Source organism: Hippoglossus hippoglossus, chromosome 14 (assembly GCF_009819705.1).
Source record: "Hippoglossus hippoglossus isolate fHipHip1 chromosome 14, fHipHip1.pri, whole genome shotgun sequence".
Taxonomy (NCBI): Eukaryota; Metazoa; Chordata; class Actinopteri; order Pleuronectiformes; family Pleuronectidae; genus Hippoglossus; species Hippoglossus hippoglossus.
In genome coordinates this window covers 13,344,192-13,366,951 of record NC_047164.1, presented here as the reverse complement: position 1 = coordinate 13,366,951, position 22,760 = coordinate 13,344,192, and the positions used below count along the sequence as shown (strand labels likewise).

General features: G+C 39.8%; 3 protein-coding genes across 11 annotated transcripts in view; all 3 read right to left on the bottom strand.

Annotated features, from left to right (window-relative positions):
* Nucleotides 1-130: 130 nt before the first annotated feature.
* sms (spermine synthase) lies at nucleotides 131-9,276 on the bottom strand. Its single transcript, XM_034607008.1, has 12 exons — nucleotides 9,094-9,276; nucleotides 7,169-7,289; nucleotides 5,658-5,745; nucleotides 5,148-5,212; nucleotides 4,866-5,041; nucleotides 4,548-4,702; nucleotides 4,314-4,403; nucleotides 3,408-3,522; nucleotides 2,719-2,798; nucleotides 2,201-2,316; nucleotides 1,318-1,401; nucleotides 131-1,285 (listed from the first exon to the last, which is right to left on the bottom strand). Exons 1-11 carry the CDS (start codon nucleotides 9,137-9,139, stop codon nucleotides 1,371-1,373), a joined length of 1,083 nt encoding a protein of 360 aa, XP_034462899.1. The 5' UTR covers nucleotides 9,140-9,276; the 3' UTR covers nucleotides 131-1,285; nucleotides 1,318-1,370.
* Nucleotides 9,277-13,318: 4,042 nt separating this feature from the next.
* Nucleotides 13,319-17,889, bottom strand: LOC117774333. The gene is made up of 5 exons (XM_034606684.1): nucleotides 17,607-17,889; nucleotides 16,448-16,706; nucleotides 15,783-15,816; nucleotides 15,203-15,374; nucleotides 13,319-15,109 (listed from the first exon to the last, which is right to left on the bottom strand). Exons 1-5 carry the CDS (start codon nucleotides 17,659-17,661, stop codon nucleotides 14,766-14,768), a joined length of 864 nt encoding a protein of 287 aa, XP_034462575.1. The 5' UTR covers nucleotides 17,662-17,889; the 3' UTR covers nucleotides 13,319-14,765.
* A 767-nt stretch (nucleotides 17,890-18,656) lies between these two features.
* The window catches only part of ryr1a (ryanodine receptor 1a (skeletal)), a 49,240-nt gene continuing 45,136 nt past the window's right edge, over nucleotides 18,657-22,760 (bottom strand). For 5 of the 9 annotated variants that reach the window (XM_034606677.1, XM_034606679.1, XM_034606680.1 and 2 more), the window contains 15 exons: nucleotides 22,606-22,688; nucleotides 22,345-22,501; nucleotides 22,172-22,258; nucleotides 21,796-22,068; nucleotides 21,585-21,715; nucleotides 21,417-21,459; nucleotides 21,203-21,336; nucleotides 21,037-21,097; nucleotides 20,452-20,598; nucleotides 20,234-20,368; nucleotides 19,974-20,130; nucleotides 19,307-19,371; nucleotides 19,120-19,220; nucleotides 18,980-19,031; nucleotides 18,750-18,845 (listed from right to left, as the gene is read on the bottom strand). In XM_034606677.1, the coding sequence (XP_034462568.1) occupies nucleotides 18,750-18,845; nucleotides 18,980-19,031; nucleotides 19,120-19,220; nucleotides 19,307-19,371; nucleotides 19,974-20,130; nucleotides 20,234-20,368; nucleotides 20,452-20,598; nucleotides 21,037-21,097; nucleotides 21,203-21,336; nucleotides 21,417-21,459; nucleotides 21,585-21,715; nucleotides 21,796-22,068; nucleotides 22,172-22,258; nucleotides 22,345-22,501; nucleotides 22,606-22,688 (1,722 nt within the window). Of the gene's footprint in view, nucleotides 18,846-18,979; nucleotides 19,032-19,119; nucleotides 19,221-19,306; nucleotides 19,372-19,973; nucleotides 20,131-20,233; nucleotides 20,369-20,451; nucleotides 20,599-21,036; nucleotides 21,098-21,202; nucleotides 21,337-21,416; nucleotides 21,460-21,584; nucleotides 21,716-21,795; nucleotides 22,069-22,171; nucleotides 22,259-22,344; nucleotides 22,502-22,605; nucleotides 22,691-22,760 lie in introns of those variants that run through there. The other 4 variants (XM_034606676.1, XM_034606682.1, XM_034606683.1 and 1 more) reach the window with 2 other exon arrangements.

Genomic DNA, 22,760 nt, shown 5'->3' with positions numbered 1-22,760 from the left:
GTACTACTTTCCTTTCGAGGGCTGTGAAAGGACTGTTGGGCCTTGATGAAGCTATGAACTCTACGCAGTGTTATGCTAGTTATTCATCATTTTCATTTCTTAAAAAACTAAAATAAAAAACAAGGCAAGAGACTTTTCCCCCCCAAAACATTTTAATTGTAAATGGTCACAAAAATGTCTCATCTCGAGTGGGACAGAAAAGCATTTGGTGAAATCATATGGAATAAATAAATGTAACTGAGTCCCACAGGGTTGCTCACGTGTAGACGTGCTGTGTACTGTATATGCAAGCTACATTCACTGTCCTTCACATGCACGTTATACAGTCTTTAAAAAAAACTTTAAATATATCAGGAGAAACCAAGGTGCTAATAAAATATGACATAAAAACAGCACAAGCACAAAGGTGGCATTAAAGTGGTGGAAATGTTTCCCTTTTAAAACACATTTGGACTTCAACACTACAGTCATCACTGGGCGTGATCACATCGCCTTGATACAACCTGAAAGAATCAAATCACATTTGAGCGGCAGTAACAAAACTAGAGCTTAAAAGCGACTCCCTTCAGCTGCGCTGCGTCTATACATTAGCCTATCAAACAATATGAGCTTGTAACTCAAGAAAAAAAAAAAATCTAAAGAAAATAAGAGAGAACTCACTTGTTTGTGAGATGAGTTACACCAAGTTGTCAGTGTATCAATCAGTGTTTAAACATCTAACAGATTTTCTCAGCGTACATGCAAATGGACATTCCAAATCAAATAACACAAATGAAATACAACTCGTGAGTTGTAGTAAACAATGGTGAAACACAACCAAAAAGGAAGGAGAAGGAAGAACAGGGTAAAATGGTGTCGATAGATAGGGGATAATAAAACTGTCATGGAGCCCTTTAAGATGTGCTCAGACTGAGTGTTTTGCAGCCAATTACAGTGCAGATGTAGTCACAGCTGTACCGATGTTAAAGTAACAGGCTACCTTTAGGGCTGAATTTCAGATTAAGGACCAGCTAACTGGGGACAGTTTGTCCAACTGTGAACACAATCTGTGTCTCAAATTGGGAAAACTGATTTGTGGTTCAGGGGTTGAAGTTATTTGTAAGTATAAACTACTCAGACTTATAACCATCACAGGAACTCCAGTATTTTTTGTTTTGTTTCTCCAGATCCAGTCTTTCAATCTTTTAAAGGCCACAAAACAACTCGCTTGTCTCGACTTTGACATGAGTTTAATTTACAGGTCACATTCAGTCTGAGCACAACCTGAAGGCGACAGCAGAGAGAGAGAGAGGGAGAGAGAGAGGGAGAGGGAGAGAGGAGTACAGCATTCACATTCCACCTGCTGGGGATTCAAGCAGAAATCCAGAGCTTTACTTTTTCCATATGGTGTAGAAAACCCATCTGACACAGTAGATTAAGGATCATACCAAACATAACAAAAATGTGCAGTATTCCTGTTTAGGAATGAATATATGTGATTTGAAAAGATGGTTTCGGTTTCTAAAGTTGAGGACTATTTTTGTAGTTTTGCCATTTTTCTAAAATTAGCACAGTTGCAACTGAGGCTGATGGGACAAAAAACACCTGAAGGGTTCAGGCTATTAAAAAAAGCTGTTGGCTTTGTGAGAACATGATTATCAATATGGGCCAAATCTACAAGAATAAGATACAAATCCAACTAGAGTAAAAAATATTATGTAAATATATTTACATTAAATAAAAACAATTGTGAATGTATTCAGTCACTTGTTTTGTCAGCTGCATCTATCTATTTAAATCTAATAATTCCAGAAATCTCTGACAGTGACTGATATATTTTGAGAACCGCTAATTTTAGCGGCTTCACACTTAGCATGTTTGTGACCAAGGATGTGCAGCATCAAATTTGGTGTGAATTGGATACTAGACACATTTAATATTAATAAACTTTGGGTAAACAGGCGACCAGCAGTGGCTGAGACTCATCAACATATGTGATGCTATTGATCACGTTCATGACAACAACTCACAGTTTGGGGTTGTGCGTTCTGAGTCGAGCTTCACTGAAGCCAAATCCTGCAACCGATCTTTATTCGCTATTAAAAGGTAATTTGAACAGTTTTAGAAAAGAAAGCTGCCAGGCCAAGTACACAAATCACCCCAAACAGACACAGCACGAGTTAAAACAATATCTAAAGCATTACAACCAATGAAAGGATACAGCTCCAAGTATGATGGCACACACACCACCTCTTTGGAGAAGCCCACGGGACACGAGAGCTTTCCCAGCTGTTCCTCGTACAGACTCAATGCCTCTGACAGGTTTACGCTGTTGCCCTGACGACGAGAATAAAACAAATAAAATATATATATATGCAATCATAACTGAAAGTGGTGTGTTCCAATATTCAGTCATAATAAAATGGAAAGACACTTTTCCCTTTGCAGAAAATATCCCTGTTTGACAATTCAAAACTAAATGTTATATTAAACACAAAAGGTTCAGGCGGACTACAATTTCCTTCCTCCTTAAAAAATGTCTTGCCCAAATATAAGCAAACATAAAAAGGTTTAGGTGAAAGCATATGTGGGGGCAACTTTTCACAGCATCTCAATCTCGACCTGATTCATCTCAGTTAATGCTGACTGAACAAAAACGTATATTCACATATTTATAAAAAAAGACATCAACAGTTTGCACAATACATCCTCAGCAGTATTTACAAGAACAAAACTTACCTGTGTGAAATATTTTCCAGTTGGGTGCAGTACTTTTATTGCGAGATCCAAGATGAGTCGCAGGAACTCCCATGTTGAGTCTAAACAAAATCCAGTTGAGACAGGTTCAGAAATGATAACTCCTACAACTGCATTTACACAACACCACACACTAATCAGATGTAAGGTGGCAGTTTGGTGTCATAAATGTACTTTTATATGGACACAATTGCCATTTTGCCCGTCAATCTACACCTAATAAACCGAAATGACAACAAAAAAAAAATCCAGCTTTTACAGTAAAGTGGCTTGACACTTCAGACTCATCCAAACTGAAGCAGCTTGAGGGAATCTGACAACGAGAATGACCTTTAGGAATCCAGGTGTGCTCCCTTTCATACCAACTCACCCGAGAAGAGCAACGGTGAAGAAAACACCGAAGAGAAAAATGTTTGGTATTTCCTTTTCAGTGACATTTTTAAAAACATGTCTCCACCTTTTTATTACGGGTTATTAGATGTAAAGTGCTGGGGGGGAAAAATTGCAATTTTAACCATTATAAATAATTAAGTGTGCAAAAAGCGCATATATATATATATATATATATATATATATATATATATATATATATATATATATATATATGCTTTTTGCACACTTAATTATTGTGCAAACAGTGTGCCCATATTAAATATGTAAAATACAGAGACCTTCTTCTGGCTCCGTGGATATCGGGATTGCAGTAAGGTCATTTATTACGTAATCAAACGTCCGTCCTTCCTGGACATACTTCTTCAGCACAGGGACACAGTCCTCGACCAGTATCTGTAACGTACAAGACAAGGAGAGTCCACTTATCAAGCTCCTTTCATTTGAATCAATACGCTTTATTCTTGCTCTCGTCCTAAATTCAGTAAAAATGTAAACTTCTGTCAATTTGTTGAGACACAATTTCCAGAGTCATGAAACTACTTTGAACAGGGGTAAATCACCACAGTAACAAATGCTGACTCTACTACTGAGCAGGAAACTACATAAGATCAGTTCAACAGCTCCACTTCTGACCAATCAGATCACTGGAAATACTGAGTTATGATCCCTACTGGATCCTGACACAGACAAAAGAGTCAATGATAAAGTGACAAATAATAGTGGATATTTCTTTGGTAGATACGCAATATTCTCTCATTCCCAATTACGATGTTTATGATTTTGTTTTAAACTCTTATTCCCCTACTCTAGCTGAGAATCACACGAGAAGACTTGGTGGTGGTGATGATTGGAAATAAAAACAACGTCATGTTATCTTTGATGAAAAAAAGAATCCACAGCATCAATTACCTCCTAATTTTTTCGGCAACAGAAACAGTCTCACATTGGTTTTAGCTTGCTCACTATACACTGAAGATATACATATAAAATAACTCTTTATAGCCTAACTGTTTATATCTGGCAATAACGGCCAGTGTTTGCAGAGCTTCTTATTCTAATACAAGATATTCTTCAGGTTTTACCTTGTTGCAGCTGTGTATGTCTTCAGGTAACAAAGGCAATTACTAACCAGCTTCATGTTCCAATAACTCAGGATTACCCGTGAATATTTATGCAGCACTCACTTGGTAGCAGTCTCCCTTCAGGTTGTCGAGGATATTGCCGCAGGTTTTTCTCATGTGCACTTTGCACCCGTCGATCACCTTCTGGTCAATGTGCACACTTTGTTAAGAACCAAATCAGGTGCAATTGCGGTGGTTGTTGGTAAAAAGGCTGCAAGGTTAAAAACTACACCGCCTGAGTCACTACACAGGAATTTCAAAAGAAAGTTTCAGCATTGCAGAGCCCATAAAGGATATCTCCACCATGGTGATCATCTTTGGCTTCTGTTTGACCACCTCGGCGAGGATGCCGCCATCGCCTCCTCCTAATATCAGCACCTCTTTTCCAGCATAGTTCTCTTTTCCACTACCTATAATGGCTTGGGTGTAGGCCTGGTCACTCTCTGCCAGATCTGCAGGGCAAACGATTCATTTACACTCACATATCCAGTACAATCAAGAACATTACTCTTGAACAATTAAAAGTGTACTTTGCTCTGTTGGTGGGGCCAAACAGAGTATTTTCTGTCTCAAAAGGACTCATGAGACATGTACTGTGGTACTGTATGCACTTACTAACATCTCCGTTGAGTATTAGGATATTTCCAAACTGCTTTGAGTGTAATATTCTTATGTTTTGGTATGCAGAGTCTTCCTCGTACACCACCCGGTCAAAGTCATACTCAATCAGTCTGCCGTCAGCTGTGGGCCAGTATCGGTCAACTTCTCCCCCTCGTATGAGAGCTGGGAGCCTGAGGGGGTTAATGGTGAACAATACAGTTGATCAATATTACTGCAACATGCAAGCTGCATTGAATACAGCCATCAGCTTTCTACAACATGAGCAAAGCTACAAACCTTTTAATCCTTGTAATATTGCCTTTTAGCAGATCCTTTAGCTTCTTTTCCAGTGCATTTAAAAGCTGTAAAAGAAAACAGCCGAGTCTGAGACACCATAACAAGCTCAAGTGCAGAACAATTTTCATCAACTAGTGGGATATGAAATAAGCAAAAGTTCAACGGCAAAACACACTGACAGTGAACAATGCAGCAGCTATGTCATTTACTGTTCACTGTGTGTATATGGTTGGGATTCCATCCTAATTAGGGGCACAACAAGAGGACCACTAGATGTGCAGTCTGTGGGAAAGAGTGTTTGGGCCCTGGAGGCAAGTAGACAACATGTTCAGGCAGCAATGTGGAACTGTGTCCATTAGCAGAATGAATACTTCTACACGTTACTCTCAACACATGCTTTTTACATGTATTTGCATGAAGAAGTTATTACATTACCACAAATATTCTTTGTGCTTTGGCTTTTAGGTAAAACTTGACGTATTGTAGTTTTTTGTTTTTTAAATCACCTACATTGTCTAGTTGTGCAATGTTGTCCTCTTGGTAACACTGCAGATCAATAGTGACCAAACCATGGGAGTGCACACGCAGAACAACAAGCCTGAGAAATGCAAAGATAAAGAGAAGCAGAAAAAAAAGTGATAAGTACATTTATAAAAATATACAAAATGTATAATTCACCCCAGAATCGCCAATTTCAAAGACTCACACCCTGAAGCCACTGTATAAGGTTTGTTGTTTGAATATTTTTACGTTTTCTCAGTTTGAAAATTCAATACATACAACACCTCGCTCCTTATCCTCTGTATGTACAGTATTTACCAAACATCGCTTCCCTATCACATTATTCAACTGCCACATGATGAAATATATTTAGCTGTTTGGAACATACTGAGCAAACAGACAAACGGCATACTGCAGATAAAAACTTGTCACCAGTGGGATGCTTGATTGCACCAAGACCACACCCAACCAGCCAGGTCTCCACTAAGGCGCTAAAAGCATCAATGCGTACATAATGCTGAAAGTTACCTCTGCACGCATTCATCTATGCTGAGATTTTACTTTAATCCTAATCATCGGCAGTTTGTACTAGACAGGTTCAAACCTGCTGGTAGAAACTCCACCTCTTGGGAATTTTAGTTTTAAAGCACTATGACGCATATACAAAAGGAAGCCCTACTTGTAAAATACAAAGAAGGGGTGGAACACAGGTAATACAGAAAAACATGTTAAATTAACAAGCACCATGTACTCTAGTTATCCCTTCTTTGTCCACAGAAAAGCTCCTAACTTGCAAAACAAAGAGGGGCAGGCCAACGTAAAAGAAAGAGCTTTAGCCACTTAACATGATGGGAATGATCCGTGTGGCAACTGTGCCTGGTACAACACTGGTTTTAGACATCTATGAGCAGGCAAAGGTTTTTCCTATTAAGGGTTTTATCACAAGCAGCCCAGAAAATGTTATGTATTCATTAAAATGCCCACATGATAGGTCTTATATGGGTAAAACTGTATGCATGCCAACACTAATGACGAGAGCTCCACCTGAGGCAATGAGGTGAACTATCCTGTTCTATCCATCATTCCAATGAGTTCTCACATTCTTTCTCTGCCCTAACTGACATGCAACATAGAGAGGAAAATGTCAAATGGGAGTGTAATGGACTGGATACATTTTGATTATCAAGTCAGAAGTGTTAATCTCTAACCCTGAAGTCTTAGTTCTATCATACACACCAAAACCTCCTAACTCCATGTTGCACATAGGGGGATTAACTACTAAAGCAACAAAAACCTTCAAGGAGCACTCTTCTAACAAGGAAAAGGGAACCCATTTCCAAATGGTAGGCTAATTAATAAAAGCACTCTACCGGCTTCCATACAGCAGAATTGAAATGGAATGTGCATGTTTGTTCAAAATGTTAAACTATTATGGATAAACTACACTCTGCGTTTCTGGAAATCACAAAGCTTTTAATCATCTATAAAAAATGTGGGACAAACAGCGCAGTTGTTCTTACCTGCCATTTTTGCCTACAAAAGTAGCAAGATATCCATGTCCATTTGTTTCATGGACAGTCTCTGTCATTTCCTGCTCCTGAAATATGGACAGTAGGCCAGGAACTGTCGATGCAGGGTCAACTGGGAAAAGCACAGAGCATGCAACATGAAAACAGATCTATACTTATTATAAATTCTCTGCATCAGTGAAAGAGAAAAGTTCTAAGATCCTTTGTATATTGTTTACAAAATCACAACAATGCAACAGATCTTCATTAGAAGTAAAAGCTGTGCATAACCATCAGCTGGTGTAACTGCATCAGTGATTTCACGTCTTGGAGTAACAAATACATCATGTAGTTGAGTGTTGGTGTAGAGTAGCAATTACAGAAAAGAAAAACGCCACCAACTATATAGAACTTGAATTAACCATATAAACATTTTCTTATGTAAAATATCAACATAAATGCACACATTTTCTGCATCGACTCTACTGTAAAATGTCCTATCAGCAAAAATCAGCATCAATGTGTACACTGATGTCTGTGAAAGGCTCATATCAGCTGATCAGGTGATAAAACTCAGTTACTTTGCACCACACAACCCTTCTATATGTTTATGGATGACTTTGTCAACTACTACATGTGTGGGGAAAATGAGATAAGATCAAACTTTATTGATTCCCACACATGGGACATTTCCTTGTTACAGCATCAGACAGGTCAGAATGATGTAGTCAAGAGAATACAAATATAAAAGAAGTCCATAGTATAATAATAATTAAAGAATAACAAGAATTTGTACATAGTATACAGAATAAAAACATGTTAAACACACACACACACAATATATATATATATATATATATATATAATATAATATCCATGTTAGGATGCTAGCTCTTTTAACGGTTTTGTGCCTTCCTTCTTTGTGCTCTCCTTTTTGTTTGCAGTTTTCATTATTGGAACCTCATCTAGGTTTTATTCTATTACAAAATAAAGTTATTTCCAGTGGAATGGATTCTGGTTATTGCCATTTACTTACTTCCAGTCTTGTTTCCGTAAATGTTGGATAATCAAGTTTATTTAAAAAAAGAAACTGAACAACAATGCAATACTCGTGGTGTTAATATTTAATGACACCATATGCTCTGTAAGTAAGTTTACATTGTACTCAGGACGAGTATTCCCATTGTTTGCAGCTTTACACTCCATTTAGGAGGGAAACGTTATGTCATTTATGACTCCACTCAATTTATGTAACAAATATATTTACATGATGTTTTCAGATTCCTATTAAACACGTGATCAATTGTAGATTAAACAACCCAACAGAGTATAAAACTGTGTCACTATGTTAACACACCGTGTAAATTATAGATACTTTATAAGTGTTAACGCAAAATGGCTCAAACTGTTTATGTTTCGTTAGCACACAGTCGCCTCTTTAGTTGTTGGTGATTAAATGAACAGTCACGTTGTGTTTCAGACACATGCAGGTTAGTGCTGGGGCTCAGCAGCATCACGACCAGGAACGTGCGAAATAAAAAACTACAAAAATGGCCGAACATGCGCCACTTCCTATGCGACAGCTCTGGACCCAACGCAGGATTGAACGTACTTTATTCACATTGTTCGGCGGAGAAGTATCGAACCGCTGCGGAACAACGACTCCGTGCGGAGCAGAACACCACTAAACACACACCCCCACGTAAACATCACACACCTCAACTAACACAGCCACCTGCTCTCCACCACAGCGTGTCTGGGGATGTGTGTGTACATGTCTCTATCGGCCATGTTTCATCCAAACTAATGCGATGCCGCCTGTGAAGGGCAATGACAGGCGAGCGGGTTCGTGTTAGCATCAGCTAGCTAGCATGCAGCCCCGCTGCAGCGAGTGAGAGCGAGCTCCCGCGTTTAGCCGCGCGTCGCGCTCCCCTTACCTGCCGCGGAGAGGTTGAGGTCGAGGGTGTAATGTCGCAGTGCCATGTCTGACTGCAGCCGTCATCCATGCCTGGAATAGGCAGGCAGCGGATATTTATTAGCGGAGACGGAGGGAGGGTCCTGCCGCTACCAGCGCTGATAACACTGCTGCTGCCGGAGCAGGCGTGGCTACCGAACCGCCACCGCAGAGAGTGGAGACTGGAGCGAGAGAGTGACCCTCCTGTTTTCACCGAGCCGCTCAGCCTCAGGTGACAGGACCACATGTGCACACTTTACATCCGTGCACGAACAAATCTCAAATATGTATCATGGTGATTTATGACAATGTTTAATATGTTCCGCCTCTCGGTTTACAGTCCTTTATATACGTGTAGAAGCCCTTTCGGCCACTTTGCTAGAAAAATGAATTCAAGTCATTATAATGAGAAACTAACTCAAAATAAAGACTTTCTCAAAAGTAATGACTTGCCAACTCAAAACAATGACCTATTAACTCATAAGATGAGTTAGTAGTTCAAAGTAGCGACTTAGTATCTCAAGTAAGGACTTATCTCAAAACAACAACTTACTATCCCAAAATAATGACTTAGTATTTCAATATAATGACTAATTATATAAAAATGATGACTAAGTATCTCAAAATAATGACTTATTTACGAACAATAATGACTTTTTTACTCACAATTATGACTTGGTATCTTAAAATAATGACAGTTTCTCAAAATAAAGACTGAAGTTGTCCAGGACATAAGACGTCAGGCCTTTGCTCTGATCATTACAAATGTGTTTTACATAGGTGTGAACACTTCAGTTGTCCTGCAGCGAAATGTCCTGCTGGAAGTATCAGGTTCAACTGTATCAGATCTTTACTCAAGTTCTATTTAACCGTAGTGACTAACACTATGGTTCGATATAATATTTAAATGGCTGCATCAGATTCGCTGGAGGAAATTTCTTCTTAATGGAAACGCCCAAACTGTCATTCCTCCTGATACGTCATTTAGAAATTGACCACGGTCGTTGATGCTGTTCCACTGACGTCTTTCTTTCCTTTTTATGTGTCTGCTATTCAGCGTGAGGACTTTGTGTTGAACATGACTCAAACGCACATGTTTGAATCTCTATTTAAATATTTAAGATTTATATTGTTCACTCAAACAAATGTCTTATTACAAAAAGTGTGTTCTTATAGAGTACACACCAGAAGACCCATGTGTCAATGCAGTGTGCACATGCAAACCAAGCAGATGTGTATGCATATGCTCATACATTGTATACAATACACAATGTATGGAAAAAACATTTGTCATGTCATGCAGGAGTTTGTTCATTTAATACAGTAAGTTCATGCACAATAATCGACTGAAGCCCCCGACACCTGGTGTAGGTAGTGATTCACTTTGATCCACCATGTCTTAACTAAAGAAAGTCAGACTGTGAAACCCCTTTGTATGGAGCAGAGGATTTGATATCATTCCTGGAGAAGCGTGACTGCAAGGACAACATCCTTGATTCTCCAACGTGTTGCGATAATGATGCCAGAAATCCACCGTTAGTGTTCATACACGAGGCTTCTTGCCTTCAAATTCATTTCTGCTGCTGGTAAGTGGTGCAAGTAAACATCAAAATAAAATAAAAAAACTGAATTTTAAAAAGGTTCAGCAAGAATCAAGCAAGGGATCAACTCCTTCACACATCACAATATATCCAACGTTGACATTAGAGGGGTTGTCAACCCGAAAAACAGCTGGATTTGGCCAACCAGAAGCCCCCCCGAGGAAAGTGTGACTTCTTTCATCGTGGTGTGCTGCTGCTGTTACCAGTATTTATTAGGCACAGACACTCTTCAGTGTGTGCTGAAGATCTAATGGGTACATCTCGAAGCAGCTCATAAACATACGTTTTATAGATAACCTCAACTTATGCCTCATACTGAATCAAGACACTGATGAATTGGTGTTTTGAATGTGATGCAAATTTTAACGGTTCATATAATATATAAGGAAAACATATATTCTATCATTTGTTTCTTCATTGTCAATGTACAGGGACAGCAACATTTAAAAAATATTTGTTATTATTGTATTATTGTTGATTTAGATCGATATGTTATTGTATGATTATACTGCACATGTTGTTGTTGTTGTTGTTGTTAATATCAGATCCACTATTAATTACAATAGAAAATGTTTCATATAGTGCGTACAGTGCTTTGTGCAGCAGTCTGTAAAGTCTATCTGAGAAAAGTCTAACGTCTGGGTGAAGCAATAAAAGCTGCCTTTATAATTAAAGTGAGCAGTGTGCAACAGTGTGTTATGATGATAGAAATGGATGTAAGGCGTTGGAAACATCAAACAGCTGTTATTCATCATGAGTCCTTCGGTGTGAGACAGTTTGTTTGTTGCAGGTTAACAGCTGCAGGGAAAAGAGGGTGGTTCCTTTGATATGTAATATGTGACTTTGTATGTAATTATTTAAGAACATCTGCAAACAGCACAGAGCGTTCAGGAGGATGTTACACTGTTTCCCTCAGAAACTCCAAAAGTGTTTTGTGGACTCAAAACCTTCACCAAGTGTCCCAAGAAAGGTTGTGATGCTCCGGACAACCCTGGAGGCCTGATCCAGGGTTTCTTTAAAGCTTTGCAGCTCTTAGTAAAATAGTATCTTTGAAGCTTGACTTGAATTTGAACGCTGGCCTCTCATTGGTTAAGGCCCAACATCCTGTGATGAGGCTGTGATGTCATCCAGGTGATAAGACCCACTCAGCTCCTCCATGCGTTTCCCCAGTGCACCACTGTCACTGCAGGAGCCTGCCCAGACTCCTCTCTGCTGAAGGGGAGCTTTTCACTCCAACACTTGCATCCAAACCTAGACTGCGAGTCTTCAGCTCATGGGTTAAGTAAACAGATTGTTTGTATTCCCCAAATACATTTCTGATTTGAGGGAGTTAGCTGCACGCCATCAGCTGATCTCTCACACTGCACGCAGAAGGACGAGGTGTTTTGTCAAGGAGATAACGGATTACACGTTTTCTCTCCTACTGAGTCGACCCCGCTGTTTTCCCCTCTGCCCTGCAGGAAAACCAAGCAGCTCACTGTGACCGCCCGAGGAGCGAGACAAAACAGCACCGCCAGTGTTCGACCAAGGGACCGTGCTGAAACCACGCCAGATGGATCGCCACGCTGCGGGATGAAGCAGCTAAAGAGGCTTGTGTCTGGGCAGAGACTTTGTTATTACAGTGTGCATTTAAAATCGGTGCTGCTTGTAAACTGTATAATGGTTGTGAAGTTGATGGGCACTACTCCACCATTGAGGTTCTCCACAGTGATCAGGATTGCTCTCTTCGCTCACCCACGTCTACACTCGCCGCTTTGTGCACGGAGAGAGTGCCAGCTCACTCTGCCCCAAAGCCGTACACGAACATGGCGTTGGGGACACGTGTAACACCACCTTCTCTATTATTTCACGCTCTCTTGGCTTGAATCCCGTGGTAGAGGCCTCCATCTTGAGCCACTGTGTGACATCATCACGCATTTGACTTTGTCCGCCATGTTTTCTTCTCCTTTACTCACTCCCTCTCCCAACACACACACACGGCTCACACAGACGTACTCATGCACTGTGAGCAAGACTGTATTTACAGTTTGGTTATTGGTCCCTGATATGAGGGTGATGACCAGTAATTATTGATACCCATTTCTCATTTTATGATTATCAATAATTATCCGATATTTGTTCATTATCAGCTAATAACTGTTCCTACCAGAGCACGACAACACCTTACAGCCAAGAGCCACATGTAGAGGTGGTGGCTCCATTTCGATAACAATGGTACAACTGACCATGTTGTTTCTGATGGTTTCTGTTGCTTGTGGACCACGTAGAGGAAAACTGATGATGGTGAATGAACAGGCCACATTAGCCGCACTTAATAAGCAGAATACTGTGGTTCTCTGTTCACACATAGATCTGTTTCCCTCTGCAGATGAGTTGCTCCACATTTCCAGGGAGTAATTAAGATTGCACTCACGACCTTATCTTCCTGAGGTCATCGCAGGAAACACAGTCTTGGCCATTAAGATACAGATTTTATACTTTTTTCAAATATTTATTTTGTGGCACGTCGCCCTTTAAACAGAACAGGGAGAGAGAGAGAGAGAGAGAGTAGGAAAGACATGCAGCAAAGCGTTAGGGTCGGACAAGTATGAAGAAAATCAAGTAAAAGACATTTCCACATGTTGGCTTTATTCATATAAGTGAAAGTAGACATCACAACATCCATCTGCTTTGAACAGAACATATGACATAAGCACAGCTGGATAGTTGAACGAATCACTGTACATGCACACAAGTAGATGATGCTGAAAAGCCCTATTGGTTAATCCAGTCAGAGGCTAAATTCAATTTCAGATGCAGATCTGTTCTAATCTACTCAAGGCTGTGGACTAAGACATTATGAGTGTATCATGCTGCTAATTAGTTTCATTCATTGTTTTTATCCACTTGAAACACATACACAGCACATTATGAATTCTAACAAATTGTAATCACATTCACAATCACTGATAGTGTTGATAGTGTACTACATGTGGTGAGAGGAATATTCACAACATTGTTTTTGCAATAATTATCACAGTGTCCATATCACAGTTAAGGTGTAGTTGTTAATAACACAGAATTAAAGTGAACACATAAACGTAACTTTTTTACCAAAACTTACTCATGGACACATTGAATGTCCAATTTAATCACATGTTCATATTACAATCTAAATATGTCAACTATTGAAACCTTCAGTTAAAACATGGGGGTGTGTTAGGTACTGATGTAAAACAACACCACGAGGTCTAGTTGGAGTTACAGAGTTATGTGTTTAAAGGCTTATGAGGAAACCTGCCATGGTTTGTAACACTCACTGGGCAGGGTTTTCTGGAATGACAACACGACAGAAATGATCATATGTTTCAATACATGTCGGAGTAATCCTCCAGAAATGTGTGCATGCATGCGTCTGATGGTCCAACACAAACTGATTTGAACTTCAAATCAATTCAAAATGAATTAAATACAAATTAAACAAAATAATGTGCAAAAATTTGACAATGACAATTTAATAGGGTGATGCCAAGTGAAGAACCCACTTGAATATACAGATCCACTCTGCATTACTGGGTTGAGGAGAGAGCAACGTTTTTGTTGTTTGGCTCATCACTTTAAAGTTTTTGTTCACATGTCATGCTCATTGGGTTTTCAGCTGCAGTAGACAATGGTTTCCAGTACATTTCCTGCTCTGCACCAACCTGCACAAAGACAGCTGGGGGACACAGTGGAGTATTTAGCAGCTAATTATTTCCCTCAGAAGGCAGTGGAGACAAAAAAAAAAGAGCAAAAGAAGTAATATTGGATTTACAATGGCCCGTAGGACACAGACACAACTGCATACGGATGATAATATTACTCCTCCTAACTGCTAAATGTTTCAATACTGCAGGTAACACCAGCTTGTCAATAGCTTCCTTAATACACCTTAAAAGGAGATAAGTCTCCTGAAAAGCATCATGAATTGAAACGGCTCTCACGAATCCGTCAATCCAAGAGGTCATGATGCAATATAACGTACGTTTTTGTCACCGTCATTCAAACCGTTCATATCCACATCCTACAAGCAGCATTAGAACGTAAACCCACCACAATCAAAAGCATCAAAATCAGAGTCTGCCACTTCGAAGTCAAAGCTGTTATAGTGAGGGGAGTCGAGTGCGGGGCTGCCGGTGTGGTACGTCCCTGCTGGTCCCAAACCAGAGAAATCTGCGTTGACTGGCAGGTCAGGAGCTTTGGCCTCCAGATTAGAGGGTGAGCATGCCCCTAGGTAACCCATAGCAGAAGAAGCAGCAGCCCCTCCCATCAGCAGATAAACCGCTCTCACTGCCTCGGTGTTACTGATGGTGCCGTGACGCAGGCATCTCACGGAATGTGGACTTCCTTTCTCATACTTTGTACGGGGAGAACTCCGGCCTGTTGGATAGTGTGGTTTGAGCAAAGCACAAAGAAGTTGTACATATTGAAAATGTTCTTATATATACAAACAAGCATGCATCCTAAACTGACCTTTCTCCCTCGGGGATGGACAGCTCATGGGACCTGGGGAGGGGGACTTCCTGTCACTAACAGGGGGAGACGGTTGATCTTTGTCCAGGATCTGCTCTGGCACCAGGTCGTGCAGAGAAATGTGCGGTGGAACCTGATGTCTCCTACAGGGACTGAGAGGTGATGAAAGACTCTGACGGAAATAAAATAAGAATAATGGCTTTACCAAGAATCACAAGCATCAAATTCAGTTATTGATTAAATCCTAAGAGATCTATAAATATAATAAATATTTTTAAATAAAAGGGATAATAGGATATTGCTTGAATTTTTATACTAATGCATTATTAGCATGGCTAAACACATGCTTATAATGTGACTCTATATTGGCCCAGAATAAATATCTCAAAAACTATTCAATGAAACTTTGTTCATGATCTCTACAGGATGAACCCTTACGACTCCAGTGAGCCCCTGACTTTTTGTTTCAGTGACATTGGCAGGTCAAAGTTGACACTGTTGAAATCAACGTTCTCTCAGATGATGGAACTTTACAACATGGCCACCAGGCACATTTTCCAAAACAATATTAATGTCTTACCATTTTCACTTTTTTCAGCACATTCACCCATTGACTAGAAAAAGTGAAGAAAGTTATTCTGTTATTACCTCCATGCCAAATGTACACACATCAATCAAATCAAGTGAATAACAGTGAAGTAACTGGTTCAGGAATGGAATGTGTAGAAGCCTGTTGGGGCTCAGTAGAGAAAGCATATTCGACCTTTCTACCTCCTGCTACACAATATTGCCGTTAGTCATGAACCTACACACAAGATGACCCATATGAAGCAGGAATGGGAAAAATGTAGTCAGGTGAAAAAAGGAATCTGCGGTTGTTGTGTTTGTGTTCTATTTTTATATATTTATTTCTTCTGATTTGCTTTATTTGATGATTGCTTGACTTTTTTTTTTTTTTATTACTTTGATCATTTTGTCCTGTAAAGTACTGTCTAACTTTGTTTTGAAAAGTGGTATATAAAAAAAGTATTATTATTATTATAAAGACAGACGTGAGAATGGTATCAATCCTACTCTTGGCACAAAAAGTGAAAAAGTTTATTCCCAAAACATATTACAACTATATGCCTCAAGGTAATTAGTGGTAATTTGGTTATATCGCATCACAAAACTTAACTCCAATATCTGGACAGAGGATTGATCTACAAAGTAAAATGATTAGGGAAATGACAGTGACAACCAGACCTGCAGTCTGCAGGTGTGTCAGCCAGCAGCAGCAGGTACTTGTTCTGGGGGAGGATCAGAGCGAAGCAGCAATCCCTGCATCCGCTCGATGGTAGTTTAGGCAGGTCGAGGATCTCCTTTCCTTCCACAATGGCCTCACAGCTGCTCTGCAGCAGCACGAGCTGGTCAGGAGGAGACGACACATCATGGCAAACAAGAAGACTGCCCTCAGCTGTGAGCAGCAGAAACCTCTTTTTCCACTGTTTGAAAATGAATCCACCTGGATAAGAGAAGCAGGGTGGACATAACAGGAAATGGCACTGAATATTAAATTAGTATTTGTCGGAGAAATGTTGCTATAATGAATAATTTTTAATCATAACAACAGTGTTTACAGCCAGTACTGGGCGGGGTCACAGTGATCGTGACAGCACTGCGAGCACTGTACAGCTGGATTAAAGCATGAACACTGTCATTCTGTCATCCCCACAGATTAGAGCCCGTCACATGGTTGGAGGATCAAGGGTCTGTGGAAACAGGGCTCGACCAATCACACGATGCTGATCAGTGTGCACATGGTTTTAGCAAAATTACACACACACACACACACACACACACACACACACATCTAGACCAAATCATTCTATTTGCATACAGTCAAAAAACACATGGACACTTTTAATAGAAATTCAAAACAGAATTATAATATTGAGAGCTGATGTGAAGAGACAGAAGAAGAGCAGCCGAGACTCAGTCTGGTCCACTCGGTGTATTTTTAGCCACAGTTCGAGCTGATGGTTTTTATCTGGGTTTCCTTTACAGCTGAAACTACAGAGTGCAAACCCATTTGTAATGCTCAATATTTGTGAGGAAAATAAATACCCCTGCATTTTAAAATTGCCTTACTATAGATGATTTATAGAATTATTAAATTATCAACATTATTTCTTCAAAATTGTAATTGTCTGCCAATGCTAACTATTTTAACTATATACTATAATGTTATGTGTGTAATTTTGGAACAACACCTAAACTAAACTAGATCAGTATTCATAAAGGCTTGATAATGAGCACACACCGAATGAGAACTATGCCACTGTCCCATATCTGGATAAAAGAGAGACAATCGTGTGTACTCACAAAATGTCGCCTTCTGAACCAAGTAAGAGAATCAACTCACCGTACATCCTCAGCGTCCCGTGATGGATCCCAGAGATGTTCATGTTCATGTTCATGTTAGCAGACGATGGAACCCAGTGTGACAGGCTCAGAGAGAACGGGATACAGGGACAGGATTGGGGTAAAATCACGAGGCTCAATGTGAGTTTTAATGCCCGGCGTTAATCCTCGTACAGCGATTCTTCTCCACGGGGCCACAGTCCAGCAGCTTGGTATGAAAATGGGTTGTGATGGGATGTTACACCAACTGCTCTAGTGTGTGTGTGTGTGTGTTTGTGTGTGTGTGTGTGCGCACTGAGCTCCGGCGTAAAATTGCTCATGATTCAGCTGTATTTTTAAACATGAATTCATTTTTGAATGCACAGAATTTAAAGTAGTTCTAAAATCAGATGCTTTCTCTATAGAGTTGACATTAGGGGATATATTTTTAATCTATAATTTATCTTTAGCTTCCAAAGCAGTCATGACAAGACAGGAGGGTCATTAGAATTAAGTTTATTCTCATACAGAATTGAATTGTAATCACAGGCTTTGTTGTCATGACGTTGTCATGAAAAACAATAAATAAAATAATTTAAAATCAAAGATACAAGCTTCAGACTCTGAAGGAAACTAATGTTATATACCAAAGTGAAAGTGACACAATAATCGCAGAGTAAATACATAATGACTTAAAATAAAACTATTGTTTATGTATAAAGACAAAGTGAACTCCCTCATTGTGTTCGGTTTGTGCAGATTGATGCAGTCGATCCATCACATTCTCTTCATTAAATCTCATAATAAACAGAAGCTAACATATGGAAATTGGTTAAAGAGGCAACATTTGTATGTAAAGTGATATAAAGTATGATTGAATACTTATTCCTGAACTAGTGTAAAATGATTCAACTTAAAAAAGGTGATTTCTGGCATGAGTTTCCTTTGCATATAAAGCTTCTTTCTCCACTGGCAGTTTAACACTTCAAGGACACTGCAATGTTTATCAATCTGCTAAAGATGATATTTTTGCACTGACAGTTGCTCTGCTTGTTTCTCTCTTGCACTTTTCCGTGACACAATCCATTTGTTGTGTGTTTTGTCAGGAATGACGAACACAAGCAGGACGTCAGCTCCGTAGTTGTATGTGTTGAGAGGTTGTTGATTAGGAGAGCTGATCCTCGTATTGTTTTCTGAAACAGTCTCCAGCGGGGAAGAAGTCCCAGCAGCGCTCCTGGTACATCTTCCACACGTACGACTCCTGAAACACGGGATTTAACAACGAGATAGAAGGGAGGAGACAATCAGTGGGAAACTGGCTAATAAAATGCATAAATAATAATAAATGTCATTAACAAATAAAGAATAAAAAGTCAATAAAAACAGCTGACTGACCTGTCCAGTGTGCTCTGTATCATCTTTGTTGATAAGATACATTAAGAAGAACCTGGAAAGGACATGTTCACATTTTCACAAATACACACACACTCGCGTATTGAACATGTACACAGTGTAACACAGAGCACGATACTCACATGTAATTGGCCAGGTTGTGCTCATCTAAAGTGTGAGTCTCGAAACCATGCGGCGTCGTGTCGAAGTAGTCGCTCCCAATGCCACATATGAAGCATTTTGTCTGCACATACAAGGGATAGGAAATAAAGCTGCCATCTTGTGCATATGTGAAGAAAAGGTGTCGACTTTAAGTGTTTTATCTTTTACCTCCATGTCTTCCTTGACCTGCTCTTGTTGGTCTCGGAGTTCTCCAAAGGCATCAATGATCAGACCTGTTTGTATTTGGACAGTAACATTATCATGAGAGGTGCTTATTAAATCTGTCAAGTGGCAAAGATAATTTTAATTTCCATTCCTCCAACAGTTTCAAGTCTATCCTTTATCCTCATCAATGCATTATCATTATTATCATTATCATTATTTTCATTATATTCTTTAGAGTTTGTTAACCTTTTTAACCCTTTATTTTCATTTTATAAGTTGCCCTATATCTCTGACAGATATAAAATAAAAATGAAGAACATTAAGACAAAGACATGACAGTAAAGCTAATCCTGTTACATAACACAACAGTATATGTGCTCTCTACTGTACAGGGAGAAATTAAAAATTAACTGGAAGAAAATGAGATTGCTTTTAGTGCTGTGTAGACTTTGTTCTCCTGTGGCCAAAATTAGAATTACAACAATAAACATGTAATAACAAAAAATAACGTGTTACACCGGGTAATGCTGTATTCACAAATGAAGGGCCTGGAAATAATTTTCCCAAATAAAACATTCTTTAAAAAAACATTCTTCCATTTCAGGGCTTCCATATTGTACCCAAAGACATGGCATTTGCAAAGTGTTTTCCTGGCTAACGCCGTCTTTACCCTGAATAATAGCCAGCAGAATGACAATGACGAAGAAGAAGAAGGTTATATCAAAGACCACTCGATACAGCTCGTATTCATCTCCAGCAGGATCCTCAATCTCATCCCCGATTCCTCCTCCAGCGCGCACACCCACGTACATGTGGAACAAGTAACACTGTGAAGTAAAGCAAATACACATCATTTAGGAAGCGGCGCAGATGTGAATGTAGCAAAAGGCACATTTTATTTTACATCAGAGAGATAAAAAAGTGACGTACAGTCATCATGTCATCGCATTTCATATCTGGTTCCTCCTCATCTTCGCCCTTGTTGTAAAACTTGCGGAAGAAATTGAAGGCGATGACGGTGTAGAGGTACACCACCACGGCCAACAAGCCCACAGTCATCATGAGCTGGCAAAAAGAAGAGGGTAACACAGTTAGTACATTCTCTCACAGAGACTAAATGAATACTGTGGAATTTCCTCAGCACTTGCCTGTTTGCCATTGTGTGTGACTGAGGACAGGATCGTGCGGAGAGTTTTCACACCCATGGCGATATCCAGCAGGTGACAGGCATAGAAGAAGTTGTTGTAATGTCCAAGCAAGGACATCACCAGGTACCAACAGAGATACAGGAACGTCTGCGAAGAGATAACAAGGAGGGTTCTGTCACTTCATAAAGGCAAAGTGGTGTTCATATAGGATACTACAGTATGGTGTGGTACACTGTAAAAAAAACGAACTCTGAAAGAACAAAAATGGCCAAACACTTCTTGTCAAATTACAGTAAAAGTTAAAGTTATTCTACAGATACAATTTCACACATTCAGCAATGGGATGTGTATTTCTTTTGTATTTTTACAGATAATTAAATGTAATTTAACATTCCAGACCATTACGCAGTTTAATAATCCCAAAAATGTAAATCTATAATTTCCCGTAATATTAATTCATTCTATAGTAAATATCTTTTATAAAAGTAATTTATCGTACTGTGGCATTCACACTTAATTTAGCTTTTTTTTTTTACAACAGTGTATAGTATGGTGTAATATAGAATCAAGTATAGGTTTGCTTACACCGTCTGTGAACACAACACCAAATTTCCAGATCTGGTACTTGATGTCGATGGTGGTCGCCCTACAAAGACACAATATTGGTTGGGATCCATTTTAAATATTAGGTGACACTCTTGAAAAGCAATGTGTCTAATCTGCCCCGTGGCACAGTTTTCCTTTACCGTACCATGCAAACACCGAGTTGTCTGGTTCTTCCTGTTTCTTCTCGTGTTGCTGACTCACATCCAGGGAGGCTAAATCAACACCGAGCAGTTCGGCGATTCTTTCTCTGCCGTAAATGTCTCCGTACTTATCAAGAACCTGGACACAGAGATTAGATGTATTAGACATTGGTAACACGCTCTACAGCTGCCATTTTGAAAACAAACCAAACCACGCACCTTTCGTTTGACAAATTTATCCCAATAGTTGTTTGGGAAAGAGCTGTGGAATAAAGGGACACAATGTATGAATTAAATTAAGGAAGAAAACCTGTTAATACTGGATGTGATTTCAATATTGATATTATTATGAAGCATCTGTCTGGAGTGACTCCTGCTCCCACATACGGTGTATTGAGGACCAGGCGGTCCCACTGGCCCTTGATGTCATCGTCCTCAGGCTGCTCGGTGATGTAAAGTCCATCAAACTCAAGCTTTCTTGCGAGTTCTTTCTCTCTTCTAAAGATCACAAGTGGAATCTAACAAAAAACAAATATGTATGCTGTTAAACTAAAGTAGGGAACCTTTGCCTCATGGGAGTTTTTTTTTCTCATCCTACCTTGAGGCAGTTGTAGCCGATGATGCAGATGAACGAGATGACTGTGTGCAGGAGGGCGATGAAGGCCATGGTGGGCTGCATGTAGCCCGTGCTCTCCTCTAAATAGAAATAAACCGGCACGTCTTCCTCATCCTCGTCTCCTCCTTCATCAAATCCAGATCCCTCAGCTTCTTCCCCTGAACCTTCAAACAAGCCAGAGCCCTCGAACAGCCCGCTGCCCTCCCCCAGTCCAGATCCTTCCATTTCCTCACCATTGGGTGGGATTTCAGACACCTGGACAGAAGGGAACGGTGTAGACCAGAGGAAGCTCACACTTAGCCTATATAGCAAATATATAGCACTACATAATCATTCAAATGTAAAATGATCTTTTTACCTTGTAGAACAGCAGAATGAAGTTCAGCGCAAATGCAAGGAACAAAGCCAAAAAACGCAGGTTGTAAAAGTTTCTGGAGAGGTAGTTCTACAAAAGGAGAGAGTCACATGTTAGTAAGTGTGACATGAGATGACATTGAATTTATGCGAGCAAAACACAAGCAGCTGTGTCACCATGAATTTAATTCTTTGGGTTTCCAGCTCAGCCCAGATCTGAAAGCCTCCCTCCCTTTTCGGCTTCTCTTTTTTCTTTGCAGATTTCCTGGGTTCTTCTGGCCGCTCTTTCTCTTTGCTCTGGGCTTCTTTCTCCGCTTTCTCTCCAGATTCAACACTGAAAATCAAACACAGTAGTTTAAAAAAAAAAAAAATCTCTATTATTTCTATTAGTCCATGGAGTGTATATTAATGTAGATGGAAAATCAACTTGTTTCTTACTCTGCCTTTTCAGGTTCTGGAGGAGGCTCCGCTACAGGAACAGGTTCAGGGGGTTTCTGGCTCACATCAGTCTCTTCTGGAGCCTGTAACCCAAAAAACACACAGTAACCGCCAGAATTTCAGGGCTCTCCTTTTCCCTTCCCTGGAGGAATAAC